General features: G+C 38.6%; 1 protein-coding gene across 1 annotated transcript in view; it reads right to left on the reverse strand.

Annotated features, from left to right (window-relative positions):
- Positions 1 to 13914, reverse strand: part of ing3 (inhibitor of growth family, member 3) — a 30412-nt gene that overhangs the window by 11901 nt on the left and 4597 nt on the right. Inside the window, exons 4-7 of the mRNA XM_043709610.2 lie at positions 12148 to 12213; positions 7949 to 8045; positions 1875 to 1946; positions 1239 to 1355 (exon numbers count right to left, since the gene is read on the reverse strand). Coding sequence (XP_043565545.1) covers positions 1239 to 1355; positions 1875 to 1946; positions 7949 to 8045; positions 12148 to 12213 — 352 coding nt within the window. The remainder of the gene's footprint in view (positions 1 to 1238; positions 1356 to 1874; positions 1947 to 7948; positions 8046 to 12147; positions 12214 to 13914) is intronic.

Raw genomic sequence — 13914 nt, forward strand, 5'->3', positions numbered from 1 at the left:
AATGAATGGTCTTTATTGGTGAAAATATGGATTTGGATCTGAATCCGGAAAGTTTAAGTTTCTATTAACATTGGGAATATTGCGGACATTTTTTAAAATAAATGTTGTGGGTTGGTATTTTAAAATGTTGCAATCTCAATGCTATAAAATCTCCTCAGTAAATTTAATTAAAAAGTTCAGCTTTGTAGTTATAAAGTTGTGCTAGTTGTGCAATTATAATGATGTTAATATTTCACGGTAGAAGCAAGCACTGTAATGAATAATACCCTCTTTATTTGTGTCAGACTTTTGCTACATGTCTTTTCTGGTCGGTGCTTGACTCTCACTGTAGATACATGATATATAAATGATCAAGTGAATCATAAACAAACGATAGTATGAGCATATCCTGTCATCTAGTAGCCAGTCTTTGATTCCTGCCAAAGACGTGTGCTTGCCTGACTGCGGCAGGCTGAATGCATACTGGCTGTGGCTAAGGTAATATACATTCATTAACAGAATCTTCTAGGCATGGAAACACACCCACTAGACTTTCATGGCTAGGTAGTCCTTGCAAATAAGGGAGCCTGCAGATAAAATGCAGAGCTATGTGCTCTATTTACACTATAATATCACATGACATTGCCCTGGCTCAACTCACCCTGTTGCTATAACTCCCATTCCTCTTAAATCTGCATTAAATCTTAAATTAACGCATTCTTGGCTTGCCCCCCATATTCCACTATCTGTAAATTTAAGGTCATCCAAAATTCTGCTGCCTCGGTCTTAACTTGTAAGAAGTCCCATTGTGCTTGTTGCCTAATAGCTCCCTGTCAAGCAACACCTTGTCTGTAAAATTATCATCCTGGTACATAAATTTCTCCATGGTCCTGCCCCTTTCTACCTCTATTTCCTCATAGGCATCTATACTCCTCTAATTCTGACATCCTGTACATTTCCAATTTTAACTGCTCTATCAATAGTGGCTATGCCTTTGTTGTATTGGCCCCATACCCTGGAATTCTCCCGCTGTACTTTTCCATGTCACTTTCTTCTTATAAGACACTCCTTACAACATACCTTTTTGACTACGTTTTTGACCATTTGATCTAATCTGTATGCAACTCGAAGTCATTATTTGTTTTGAATTGATCTGTGAAGCTTTTTAGTACATCTTAATATATTATAGACACTATATAATGAGGTGTTGCTGTAGTAAAATGATGTTATAGTTTTAGTTGCCAAGGAATTCAAATTACCTGGCGTATTTTCTTTTGAGGCATCTGATGTAAGGGTAGACAAAAGAGCTTCTGACTTGAATTTCTTCTCGGGAATATGATCTGTAGTATGGTGGCTAGATGGATTATATTTCCGTTCTGGAAAAATAACAATAAATTGAATACAGATTAGAATACATGTACCTTATTTTCCACATTTTAAAAATTTACTTAACAATAACTGATTTAGCATCAGCTTCAAGAAATTACTTTCTGGATCAAGAAAATTCTGGAGTAGCTGAGTACTAGTATTAGATAGCAGCGTGATTAGTGCCAATAGTGAATAATGAAACACTGATATGACATATTAACAGCAATGTTCCACTTAATCTTGGTGATCTTTCCCACTATTATTTGTGTGGATGGCAAACATTTTTTGAAAAATGAAATAAGATAACATATTAACTACTTGGGAAAGGAACACTTTTCTACAGAGCCAATCAGTATCTGCATTCAACATTTCTAGGCTACGTAAAAGCTAATTGGTCTAAGCGTGTGATCAAAACAATAATAATTACATTTTTAAAAAAAAAACAGAAGAGTCTTACTAATGTGTCCAAGGAACACTGAGTCAACCTAACCAAAAACAACTTGTAAAGCACGTGACATGATACCTACTTTCTATTGGCGTGTGAGAGTGAGCGTGGTGGTTATTAACTGGCTGAGGTGGATTGTCCAGCTCCAAAGATCCTGAAATAAAAACAAGGCAAAATCAGCCATTTATTTGATTTTTTAAAAAACTATAAATAACCAATCATGGAGACTAAGATTCTTTCCACTCAGCTCCAGAAAACTGCTGAAAACTAGTACAGGATATGGGTTCCTATCTGCAGCAGTGTCAAAAAGATAGTTTTGAAGAAAAGTTATACCAGACTCAAAACATAAACTTTGTTTCTCTCTCCACAGATACTGCCAGATCAGCTATGTTTCTCCAGAATTCTCTATTTGTTATCAGCATTCTACAATGATTAGCCACAGTGTTACCCAGTTAATTTCAATAATACACACTGTCTCCAAAATGAGATTCTTGACAGATGCATAGGATAGACGTAATAGGGTGAATGCATAGATAAATATAAATTCTACTTTTAACTATTTCTCAATAATTTATTTTTAAATAAGTGCGCCACTCTTCACCATATATCAGACTCCTAATTAACCAAAGTCAGTCAGAAACAGTGTGCATACTTTTGTACTAGAATTAGTCATCTTCACTCGGGCTTTGTAAAGTAATTTCATTTTGCTAGATTCACTTTAAAAATTAATTGCTATTGCTATAAGAGACATCTAAAACATCTACTGCATTATTTATAATCCATCTTACATACAGGATATATGCTAAGAATCTTTGCGATTTGTTGAATTACAAATTAAACAATTTTATTTCTTTCCTCAGCATCAAGCTTTGCCATTTGCAATGTAATATTAAGGTCACCTATTTATAGATTTGTACTTATCTGTCATACAGGAACCTAGACAGAGCCTTTTAGGAGTATCCTGGTCAGCACGAGCGAGTTGGATCAAATAGTCAGTTTCCGTGCGGTATGACTCTGACTGTCCTCAACCGTTAGCCAGTATAATTGGTCAGGCTCGTGAATGCTATTTATTCTGGGTAATCCCCACTTTTCTTACTAATTGAATGCAAAGATACTGTTGGAAAAGTATTACAATTAGTACTGAAGCTGCCATCCGTTAAATAATGACAGTGTGGCTTCTGAATTACTCCAATGGACTGAGCAATGCTACATTTCAGTAGACCTTAAAACCTCTGAGCATTACTCAAGGAGGTATCTGCAATATCTATGCTCTTTATCCTCCTTTTTCGTTTGCAATCAAATATTTGGGTTGCATTGTCAGATCAATGGAAAAGGAGAATTTTTTTTTCTCCACATCTTTACTTTGTTCAGGGATCCATGAAAATCCTCAGTCACATCAGGAAAACACAGTCTGGGTTTCACCACATGGTGTTAAGAAAATGCTTCTCAATACAAAGTGTGGGAATTAATATGGCTACATAGTCTAATATACCACTGTGGGAAGCCAGCATGCTAACAGGAAGGCAAGAGTATTGGTACAGAATATTAACTATGAAAATAGCTTTGATATCCTTTGGTCATACAAATCTATTGAATCAATTGTTACCTAACTGCTGTTGTTGCGCCATAATTTGTACTTCTGTAAACAAGAATCATCTGCTTCAGCTCAATTTAATGTTGTAGGAATAACTCAAAAAAGGTACCTTTTAAAAAAAACAGCTATTAAAATTACTGAGTGGATTACCAAATTTACTGCAACGTATGTGCACATGCGGGGTTGGCAACAACAGGCATCCTGGCATTTTGTTTCAAGAACCCATAAAACTCCATAGCTTTGCTTTAATACACCTTTAATCAGAAAAGCTAAACGGAACACAGAATTATGATTTGTACTGTCTTAATATAAAAGAGTATTAAATATAATTTTATTCACATAACATTTTACTAATATAACAATAATGCCACAATTGAAGGACTTTTGCTGTGCATCTCTAGGATCTTGTCCCAACAAATAACCATAAATTATTTTATTTAAATAAAATTCCAAGGTACTTCCTTTCATAACCTAATAATGAGCAACGTACATTGTTTCACCACCACACACATTACATATTAATCCTGTCTCACAAAACGCTACCAAAATTATCAGACACCAAGTTGAGTAAACAAATACTTTGTTACCAGTTAACATCACCACTAGCATGATTTTCACCTGCTGAGTAAATTTGCAACAAATTCCCCTCCATCCACTAACCTAACTTCAGCATTGTACCCATTCAATGTGTTTCCCTAAACCCCTCAACTCCATTAAATGTGTTTCTGGTATTGCATGCAAGTATATTTAATAACCAGGACAGCATAAATCATATGACTTAGTTTAGGGTGTAGGCTTGCTCGCTGAGCTGTAGATTTGATATCCAGATGTTTCATTACCTGGCTAGGTAACATCATCAATGGCGACCTCCAAGTGAAGCGAAGCTGTTAACTCCTGATTTCTATTTATATCTTTCTTCTGGATGGGGTTCCTGGGGTTTGTGGTGATGTCATTTCCTGTTCGTTTTCGGAGGGGTTGTTGTAGAAAATAAGAGCTCCTCGTGTCGGGTTAAAATTTTGGCATGGATAGAATATTGTTTCCTGTTAACTAGCCAGACTCAGTCATAGAGATGTACAGCATGGAAACAAACCCTTCAGTCCAATCTGTCCATGCCGACCAGATATCCCAACCCAATCTAGTCCCACCTGCCAGCACCCATCCCATATCCCTCCAAACCCTTCCTATTCATATACCCATCCAAATGCCTCTTAAATGTTGCAATTGTACCAGCCTCCACCACTCCCTCTGGCAGTTCATTCCATAACCATTTGCCAGCATTTGGCCCATATCGCTCTAAGCCCTTCCTATTCTTACACCTATCCAGATGCCTTTTAAATGCTGCAGCCTCCACCACTTCCTCTAGCAGCTCAGTCCATACATGCAACACCATCTGCAGGAAAAAGTTGCCCCTTAGGTCCCTTTTATATCTTTCCCCTTTCACCCTAACCCTATGCCCTCTAGTTCTAGTCTCCCCCATCCCAGGGAAAAACTTTTGTCTATTTATCCTATTCATGCCCCTCATGATTTTATAAACCTCTATATGTTCACCCCTCAGCCTCGACTCTCCAGGGAATACAGCCCCAACCTATTCAGCCTCTCCCTGTAGCTCAAATCCTCCAACCCTGAAGAAGGTCTTATGCCCGAAACGTCCATTCTGCTGCTCCTAGAATGCTGCCTGGCCTGCTGTGATTTTCCAGCACCACATTTTTCAACTCTGGTACTCCAGCATCTGCAGTCCTCACTTTCTCCTAGTTGATCCCAACCCTGGGAACATCCTTGTAAATCTTTTCTGAACCCTTTCAAGTTTCACAACATCTTTCCGATTGGAAGGACACCAGAATTCCAAAAGTGGACTAACCAATGTCCTGTTACAGTTGGAACATAACCTCCCAACTCCTGTACTCAATACTCTGACCAACAGAGAAAAGCATACCAAACATCATCTTCACTATCTACCTGCAACTCTACTTTCAAGGAATTATGAATCTGCACCCCAAGGTCTCTGTTCAGAAACACTCCCCAGGACCTTACCATTAAGTGTATAAGTGCTGCTCTGATTTGCTTTTCCAAAAAGCAGCACCTCACATTTATCGAAATTAAATTCCATCTGCCACTCCTCAGCCCATTGGCCCACCTGATCAAGATTCCATCGTACTCTGAGATAACCTTTTTGGTTTTCCAGTACATCTCCAGTTTTGGTGTCATCTGCAAAACTTACTCACATCCAAATCATTTATATAAAAGGACAGTGGACCCAGCACCGATCCTTGTGGCACTCCACTGGTCATGGGCCTCCAATCTGAAAGGCAACAGTGCACCGCCAACCTCTGTCTTCTACCTTTGAGCCAGTTCTGTATCCAAATGGCTAGTTATTCCTATATTCCATGAGATCTAATCTTGCTAACCAGTCTCCCATGGGAAACCTTTATCAAACACCTTACTGAAGTCCAGATAGATCATGTCCACTGCTCTTCCCTCAACAATCCTCTTTGCTCCAAAAAACTCAATCAAGTTCACAAGACATGATTTCCCACGCACAAAGCCACATTGATTAGCCCTAATCAGTCCTTGCCTTTCCAAATACATGAAAATCCTGTCCCTCAGGATTCCCTCCAGCATCTTGCCCAAAGTCAGGCTCACCAGTCTATAGTTCCCTGGCTTTTCCTTACCTTTCTTAAATAGTGGTACCACGTTAGCCAACCTCCAGTCTTCCTGCACCTCACCTGTGACTATCGGTGATATAAATATCTCAGCAAGGGGCTCAGCTATCATTTTTCTAGCTTCTCACATAGTTCTAGGAAACAACTGATCAGGTCCTGGGGATTTATCCACTTTTATGCATTTCCAGACATCCTTTACTCGTTTAGTATCTCCCCCATTGCCTGCGCCTCCATACATAGGCTGCTTCGCTGATCTTGGAGGGTCCCTATTCTCTCCCTAGTTACCCTTTTTGTCCTTAATGTATTTATAAAAACCATTTGGATTCACCGTATCACTATTTGCCAAAGCTATCTCATGTCCCTCTTAAGTGTATGCCTACTGCCTTTATACTCTTCTAATGATTCTCTTGATCTCTCTTGTTTATACATGAATAGCTCATTTCTGGTTGGCATGATCTAAGGAGTGATGTACCATAAAGATTGGAGCTGGGGCTTCAACTCTCTTCATCCAAATCATATGCTGTATATAAATAGTAGGGACAGAAGGTATGGTTGCTACATTTGCTGATGACACAGATAGATGGGAAAGTCTGCAAGTTACAAACTATCTTCATAAGTTGCAGAGAGGACACAAGGAAGCACAAAAGGATACAGATGGTTTAAGTGAGTGGGGAAAAAATCTGGCAAATGGAATATAATGTGAGGAAATGTGAACTTGTCCATTTTGGTGAATTAAGAAAAGCATATTATTCTTAACTGTAAGACTGCAGAGCTCTGAGATGAAGAGAGATCTCGTGTCCTTGTACATAAATCACAGAAGGTTAGAATACAGATATAGCATGTAATTTGGAAAGCTAATAGTATTGCAATCAGTTATCATGAGATGAATTAAAAACAAATATCTGGAAGTTCTGCTTTACTATGTACAGTATTGATTTCCTTATTTAAGGATACGATATGATTACCTTGGAATCAGTTCAGAGAACAGCTTACTAAACTAATGCTTGGAATGGGCAAGTTATCATACAAGGATTGTTAGACACACAAAGCTTATATCAGTGTGAACTTCGAACAGCAAGGGGCAATTTGACTGAAATATAGAAGATCCTGAGACATGTGGAAAGAATGTTTCCTCTTGTATAAGCTTTTTAAAAAAGGGGCCTCCAATATAGGACAGAAATGAAATGAAACGCTTTCTCAGAGGGACGTGAAAGGATGCTCTTCCTTGAGAGATGTTGTAAACAGAATTTGAAAACTACTTAAGGCAGCAGTAGATTCTTCATAACAAAAAGGGGGTCAAACATTATCATTGGAGGAGGAAATGTGGAGTTATAATTTTAGCCATGATCTTATTGAACAGTGCAGCAGGCTCGACAAGCCAACTGGCCTACCTCTACTCCTATTCCACATTCACATTTCTTTAGACCAGACTGTAGACAGGACACTCTGCATGTTAGCTCCCTGCATTAACACAAGTAAAATTCCCAATTTTTGAAGTCAATACCAGGAACATAATCAAGGTGCAATATTTACAAGTAAAGTAGGAACCCAACTGCCTGGATTTTACCTTGCTTGTGGTGGACAAGTTTATTATGGAGTAAAAATGGTTTTAAGAATAACGTTGCATAACATGGCACTTTCTGTTGAAAAATTACAGTTTAACACCTTAAGGCATATGAAAAAACATATTGTAACTGCATCTGCCAAGAAACAGGCATGTTACATTATCTGTATAAAATCGAACTAATAAAAATTGCACCTTACTGACATCTACTGGCAATTTAGTGTTACTGTTGTTACTACGCTTCTCAACTTTAGTTTGTACACTGCCAGGAAATGTTTTGAATGAGATTTTGAAATTTACAATTAAGGTATAATCCTGCAATAATTTAATGTACTTACTCCTTTCTAATATCTCTGTAATTCCAGCATTATCAGCTTCAAGCTCCATTTTAAACTTGGCAAGTTCTTGGTCCAGTTTACGTAGATGTCTATCCACCTGGTTAATAAAAAAAAATGCAATAATTAGATAAAACTATTTACTCAATTCCATAACACTTAACATGGGTTATGATAGGTGGCTACATATATTAAGCTAAAGCTTAATCATAAATCTCATTAGAATCTTGTACGCTTTAAACAAGGCACTTCTTACAGTTTTAAACTCTAATAGATACAAGCCTAGCCTGAACAGCCTTCGGTATTTCCACTGAAATCAGTTTCAAAAGTATTGCTTTCTTTAAGTATTTCAATAACATTTTACTGCATTATTGCATAAGATATTTGTATTTAACTCTTTCCACTGTCAATTATCCTATCCCTGCATTTTTTCGCATTGATCTCTGATATACCACTCATCGCAATGTGGAACCAGAAGATAAGCCTAAGAATGGCTGAGTTAGTAGAGAAGGTTGATGAAGGTAATGTTGTTAATGTCACTGATGACATTTCAAAAGGCTTTTGACAAAGAGCCACATAAAAGACTAGTCAAAGTTAGAGCCATGGCGTGAAGGGAACAGTAACAGAATGGAAGAAAAAAAATTGACTGCAAGGACAGGAAACAGAGCAGTTGTTTTTAATATCAATGGTTCGCTTGGTCCCCTCCTTTTCTTGATAATATAAATGTATAGGCTTGGGTTTAAAATATGCGGGTTTAATAGAACCTCAAAGTGTTGTGAACTGTGAACATTAAAAGGACGCTCCACAGGCTAGTGGAATGAGCAGATAGGTTACAGATGAAATAGAATGCAGAAATGTAATTTATTTTAGTGGAAGGAATGATGAAAACCTTAAAAGATCAAGGATATAATCCAAAAGCAAATGCAGAAGCAGAGGTGCCTTTGGTATATGCACAATTGTGCAGGGATTTGGGAATTAAAGGAGTTGCACGTGCAGAGAACCAATGTGGGCATAACAGATGGCCTCCTTCTATGCTATAAGGCTGAGGAAATTCTAATGGGGAACCTGGAGATGGAAGAGGAGTTGCATCAGTTTTCACAATAGAAGACACTAATAGCATGTGACTATCACTACAGAAGGAGGAGAGCTGGGGAAGCTAGTGTGGCTAATACCAACAAATCACCTGACCTGATGGGATGCATCCTAGGGCATTAAAGGAAGTAACCAGAGATAGTGGATGCACTGATATAAATCTAAGAATTTCCACAAGATTAGAGAAGTTTCAAAGGATTGGCAAACTGCCAATTTAACATCTTTACTTAAAAAGGGAAGGAGACATTAAAAAAAAAAGGTGGGTTACCTTAATGTCCGTTATTAGGAAAATTTTAGAGTCAGTCATAAAGAATGTAATAGCAGAGCACAGGTGGCACGATGACTCAGTGGTTAGTACTGCTGCCTTAGAACATGAAGGACCCAGGTTTGATTCCAGCCTTCGGTGACTGTTTGGAGTTTGTATGCTCTCCATGTGCTCCAGTTTCTTCCCACAGTCAAAAGTTTGCAACTTAGGTGAATTAACCATGCTAAATTGCTCTGTAGTATCTAGGGATGTGCAGGCTATGTAGATTAACTATGGTAAATATGGGAAACTGGTGACTGGTAGGTTGTTGGGCTTAGTTAGAAACCTCTTTGGAGTGTCAGTGTAGACTCGATAAACCAAATGGCTTCTTTACGTACTGCAGGGATTCTATGATACTTTCCTAATTAAAAATGCATAATATAACTCAGTAAATCTTTCTAGCAAATCTTCTTTGCACTCCCTCTAGGGCTTTAATATTTCTCCTTAAGTAAGGTGCCCAGAACTGAGCACACTGCTCCAAATGGAGTCTGACCAATGAATTGTAGAAGTGTAACATCACTTGCTTGCTTTTATATTCTATGCATCTACTTATAAACCCAAAGATCCTATAAGATTTCTTAACAACTGCTACAACTTACCTGGCCACTCTTCAGAGAATTATGCACTTGAACCCAGAGGTTACTCGACTGTTATACTTCCCTCAAAATTGTACCATTGAACCTGTACTGTCCGTTCATGTTTCTCTACCAAGATACATTACTTCACATTTCTTTGTATAGACATCATCTGCCAAGTGTCTGTCCATTGGGCCAACTTGTTGATGTCCCTCTGAATTTGCTCAGTGTCATCCTTCCAATTCACTATCCTATCTAGCTTCATATTATTTGCAAATTTAGAGATTTTGCCCTCAAGGCTTAACTCCACATTGTTTATATAATTCAAATAAAGCAATGGTCCCAACATCAATCCCTGGTGAACACCACTTTCAACTACTCTCCAAGTCTGAGGAATGTCCACCTATACACATCCTGCTTTTTATCCTTTACCCAACTTCTAATCCATGCTGTCAACAACCCATCAATCCCAAACATTTCTAATCTGCTAACCAATCTGCCATGGGAGCACTGAATTAAATGCTTTCTGAAAATAGGAGTTGGAATATTAATTAAATGGACAATGAATACATAAAGCTACAAAACAGAGGGATTTGGGAGTTCTCATCTATAATCATACAAAGTTTGCCTACAAGTTCAAGGGTAAACAGGGAAGGCAAATGGAATATTGGCTTTTATGGAGTGGATTGGCTTATGGAGGTTTCAAAATGAAATGGAGTATAAAAGTAGGGAGGTTTTGCTAAAAGTATACAGGGCACTAGTGACACCACACCAAATGCTGTGAATAGCTTTGGGCCCCCTATCAAAGGGGAGAAATACTCACATTGGAGGCTGTCCAGACAAGGTTCACTAGACTAAATACCAAGTATCGATTAGCTCCGTTGGCTGGATGGCTGTTTTGCAATGCAGAGTGACACCAACTGCGCAGATTCAATTCCCATACTGGAGATAACCATAAAAGGTCCCATCTTGCCCACCCTATCCCTTGCCTGAGGTGTTGTATCCCTCAGGTTAAACCTACCCTCCCCCCTCCCATACCCCTCTCCCCCCCCCACCCCACCCCACACCCCCACTCCCACTAGACAGTAGCCATGAGGTCCTTATGGCAGTACGTAATGATAGCTGGATATTTATTTCAAAATGCTCATAATACGTGAAACACCATGCAACGCGGTTAGGAAATATATTTAACACCAAAGATAAGCTTAAGGAACTGTCTTTTTGAAAAAATGAATAATTCTGCAAAAACCAACAGTCAGCAAGAACCAACTCAACACCAAAACATAACATGCAGGAAAACAGACAAGTGCATGTTTGTATTGATAACTTACTGTGGATGGATTAAACAGTCATATTATTCCAATAGCTAAATAAACAGATAGCAATTGGAAGAGATACCATACTTCATGCATCTAGAAGTGAAAGTTCCAGACTAAATATGCTTAAACAATTACGTAAACTTTGGATTTTCTTAATTGTGTATCATGTATAGTAAACAAATAATAAACTATTGAATAAAAAAAGAAAATCTGTAAACACACAGCAAGTAAGGTGGCATCTGTGGAGAATGAAACTAACAAGTAATCTTTCATCAAAATTCAAAAAGAAGAGATATGACAGGACTTAAGCAAGCACTGAGGCAGAGATATAATGGAGTGGAGAAAAGATCAATAACTAAAGTCAGTAAAAAGGTGAAAAGCAATTGAGATTAAATGACAAAATGAGTAATGGCACAAGGAAAATGGAGGGCAATGTGAGATAAATAAACAAAAGATGGGTCTAGAGGAGGTATAAATGGCAAAAGCAGAATCATTACTAACAGATGTTGGAGAAAGTAAACGCAGCATTGATTATGATTTGAAACTGTTCAACTCAATATTGAGTCAGGAAGGCAATTAAGTACCTAATTGAAAGATGAGACGTGATTCCTTGAGATTCAGGTGAGCTTCATTTGAACAGTTTAGGCGGCCAAAGACCCATAGGTCAGACTGACAGTGGGGCAGAGAATTAAAGTGACTGGCGACCAGAAGCTCAGGGTCATCCTTGCAAACTCAAAGGACGTGTACTGCAAAACAATCTATGTTTGGTCTCCTCAATGTGAAGAATAGTGAAGTCAAGGAAGGAAAGGGAAGAGTTAGAGATGCAACATTTTTCCAGATATTATTGCTAGACAGAGATACATGCCTGGGTTAGATTTATACACTTAAAACAAAATTTTGATACCCACTCACCAAATCATAAATTTGATTTGCTAACTGGACCTTCTCATCAGCATCTTCCAAGGCTTTATAATAGTCCTATAAAAACATGATTCAAGCAATTAAAGATCTATTTATTAAACTTAGAGGCAAAAGGAATAGTAACCTAGCCACCAGTACCAGTTCTTTATCCCCCCAAATCCCCAGAATGAGTGTAGGGAGTGTTGTTGCGAACAAAAGCCTACATTCTTTTGAAGGTTCACATAGGAACTCTATCAGAGGGTGCAGGGAATAGCTTTGAGAGTATCAACTGCCTCGGTGGAATCACAGTTGAGGAGCTGTTGGAAATGATTTTTTGAGCATTGATAGGCAACATTATCATCCTTGAGGAAAACATCAGCCCTGTAAATGAAGGGGATTTTGTCCATAATATTATAAGTCTACAGAGGGTCCTGGTTGCTTCAGAAAAGCTTTGCATAGCATGACCACAGTATACTGTTGGTTTCCTTGGGTTTTTTTCTTTTGTTTGTTGGATTGGTCTTTGGCATCAATCTTAAACTGCTGCAATTCTGCCTTCTTGATTTACAACCTTGGGTTGTTCTGCCAGGCAACAAAGGTTACTTCTTTTGCTCCAGAGGATCACTTATTTTCACATAAGTTTTTGGTCAAATTGGTCCTGACAATGACAACTAGTACAGGGGATTTTATTTGATGCCACTGTTCTGAAACCAAAGTTGGGTGTGTGAACATATTCAAGATTGATTGTTAGCTGCTTTTAGGTTTAGACATTTATCTTTTTTTCTCTTGGACATTTTGTTCATGTGATACCTTGCACTGGATGGATGTTTATTACAGATCAAATAAGTTGATAATTTGTCCAATAGGCATTCGTCCCCTACATGGATCATTTTATGCAGACTTTGCCTAGATCTTTTGACTCAAACAATGATGTAAGCCAGGAGGACTGGGCTTACCACTTGACTCAGTGGTAAGCACTGCTGCCTCACAGTGCAAGAGATCCAGGTTTGACTCCAGCCTTCACGGACTGTGCGGAGTATGCAAGTTCTCCCATTTATTTGTGGGTTTCTGCTGGGTGCTCACATTTCCTCCTATAGTCCAAACATGTGCAGGTTAGGTGGGTTGGCTGTGGTAAATGCTGGGTTAGAGGGATAGAGTGAGGGCTGTGTCCGGGTAGGATGCTCTTCAGAGGGTCGGTGCAGACTCAATGGGCTGAATGGCCTCTTTCCACACTGTAGGGATTCTGTGACTCAGTGGTTTGATCTGGGATATCTCTTGATGGTATTGTATTAGTGCTCTGGAAGAAGATAATGTGCTCAATATGGTATAGTTGTAACAAACACTATCAGGAAAAGAACACTATTTCCATTGGCTTTTCCCACATATTTTTCTCACCCAATGGTTCCTCTTCAGATATTAGAGTCTTGGCCAACCCTAGCATTAAAGTCTAACTGAAGGTTAATCATTCCTTCTTTTGAAATGACAGTGATGACTTTGTTAAGGCCAAAATAAAACTTTTTCTCAACAAGTTGATCATGTCAAGGTTCAGGCTGGAAGCACCAATGACTTTGGCATATAGTGGCTGACCTATCCTGTGGTCTCAACAAGCTATGTTCCTCTAACGTTTCCTGCTGCTGTGCAGGGACCTTGGAGATCCATGAACAGAAGCAACTTGCAGCACTGGAATTAAATGTGTCTGCACACTAACAGGCAGGAACAGACCTTCTGAGGGGCTGTGTGGCCACGGAGCATAGAGGGAGCATTGGTCATGAGCCTTTCATT

Source organism: Chiloscyllium plagiosum, unplaced genomic scaffold (assembly GCF_037043375.1).
Source record: "Chiloscyllium plagiosum isolate Xiang-an unplaced genomic scaffold, Cpla_swu_hap1 HiC_scaffold_19, whole genome shotgun sequence".
Lineage (NCBI taxonomy): Eukaryota > Metazoa > Chordata > Chondrichthyes > Orectolobiformes > Hemiscylliidae > Chiloscyllium > Chiloscyllium plagiosum.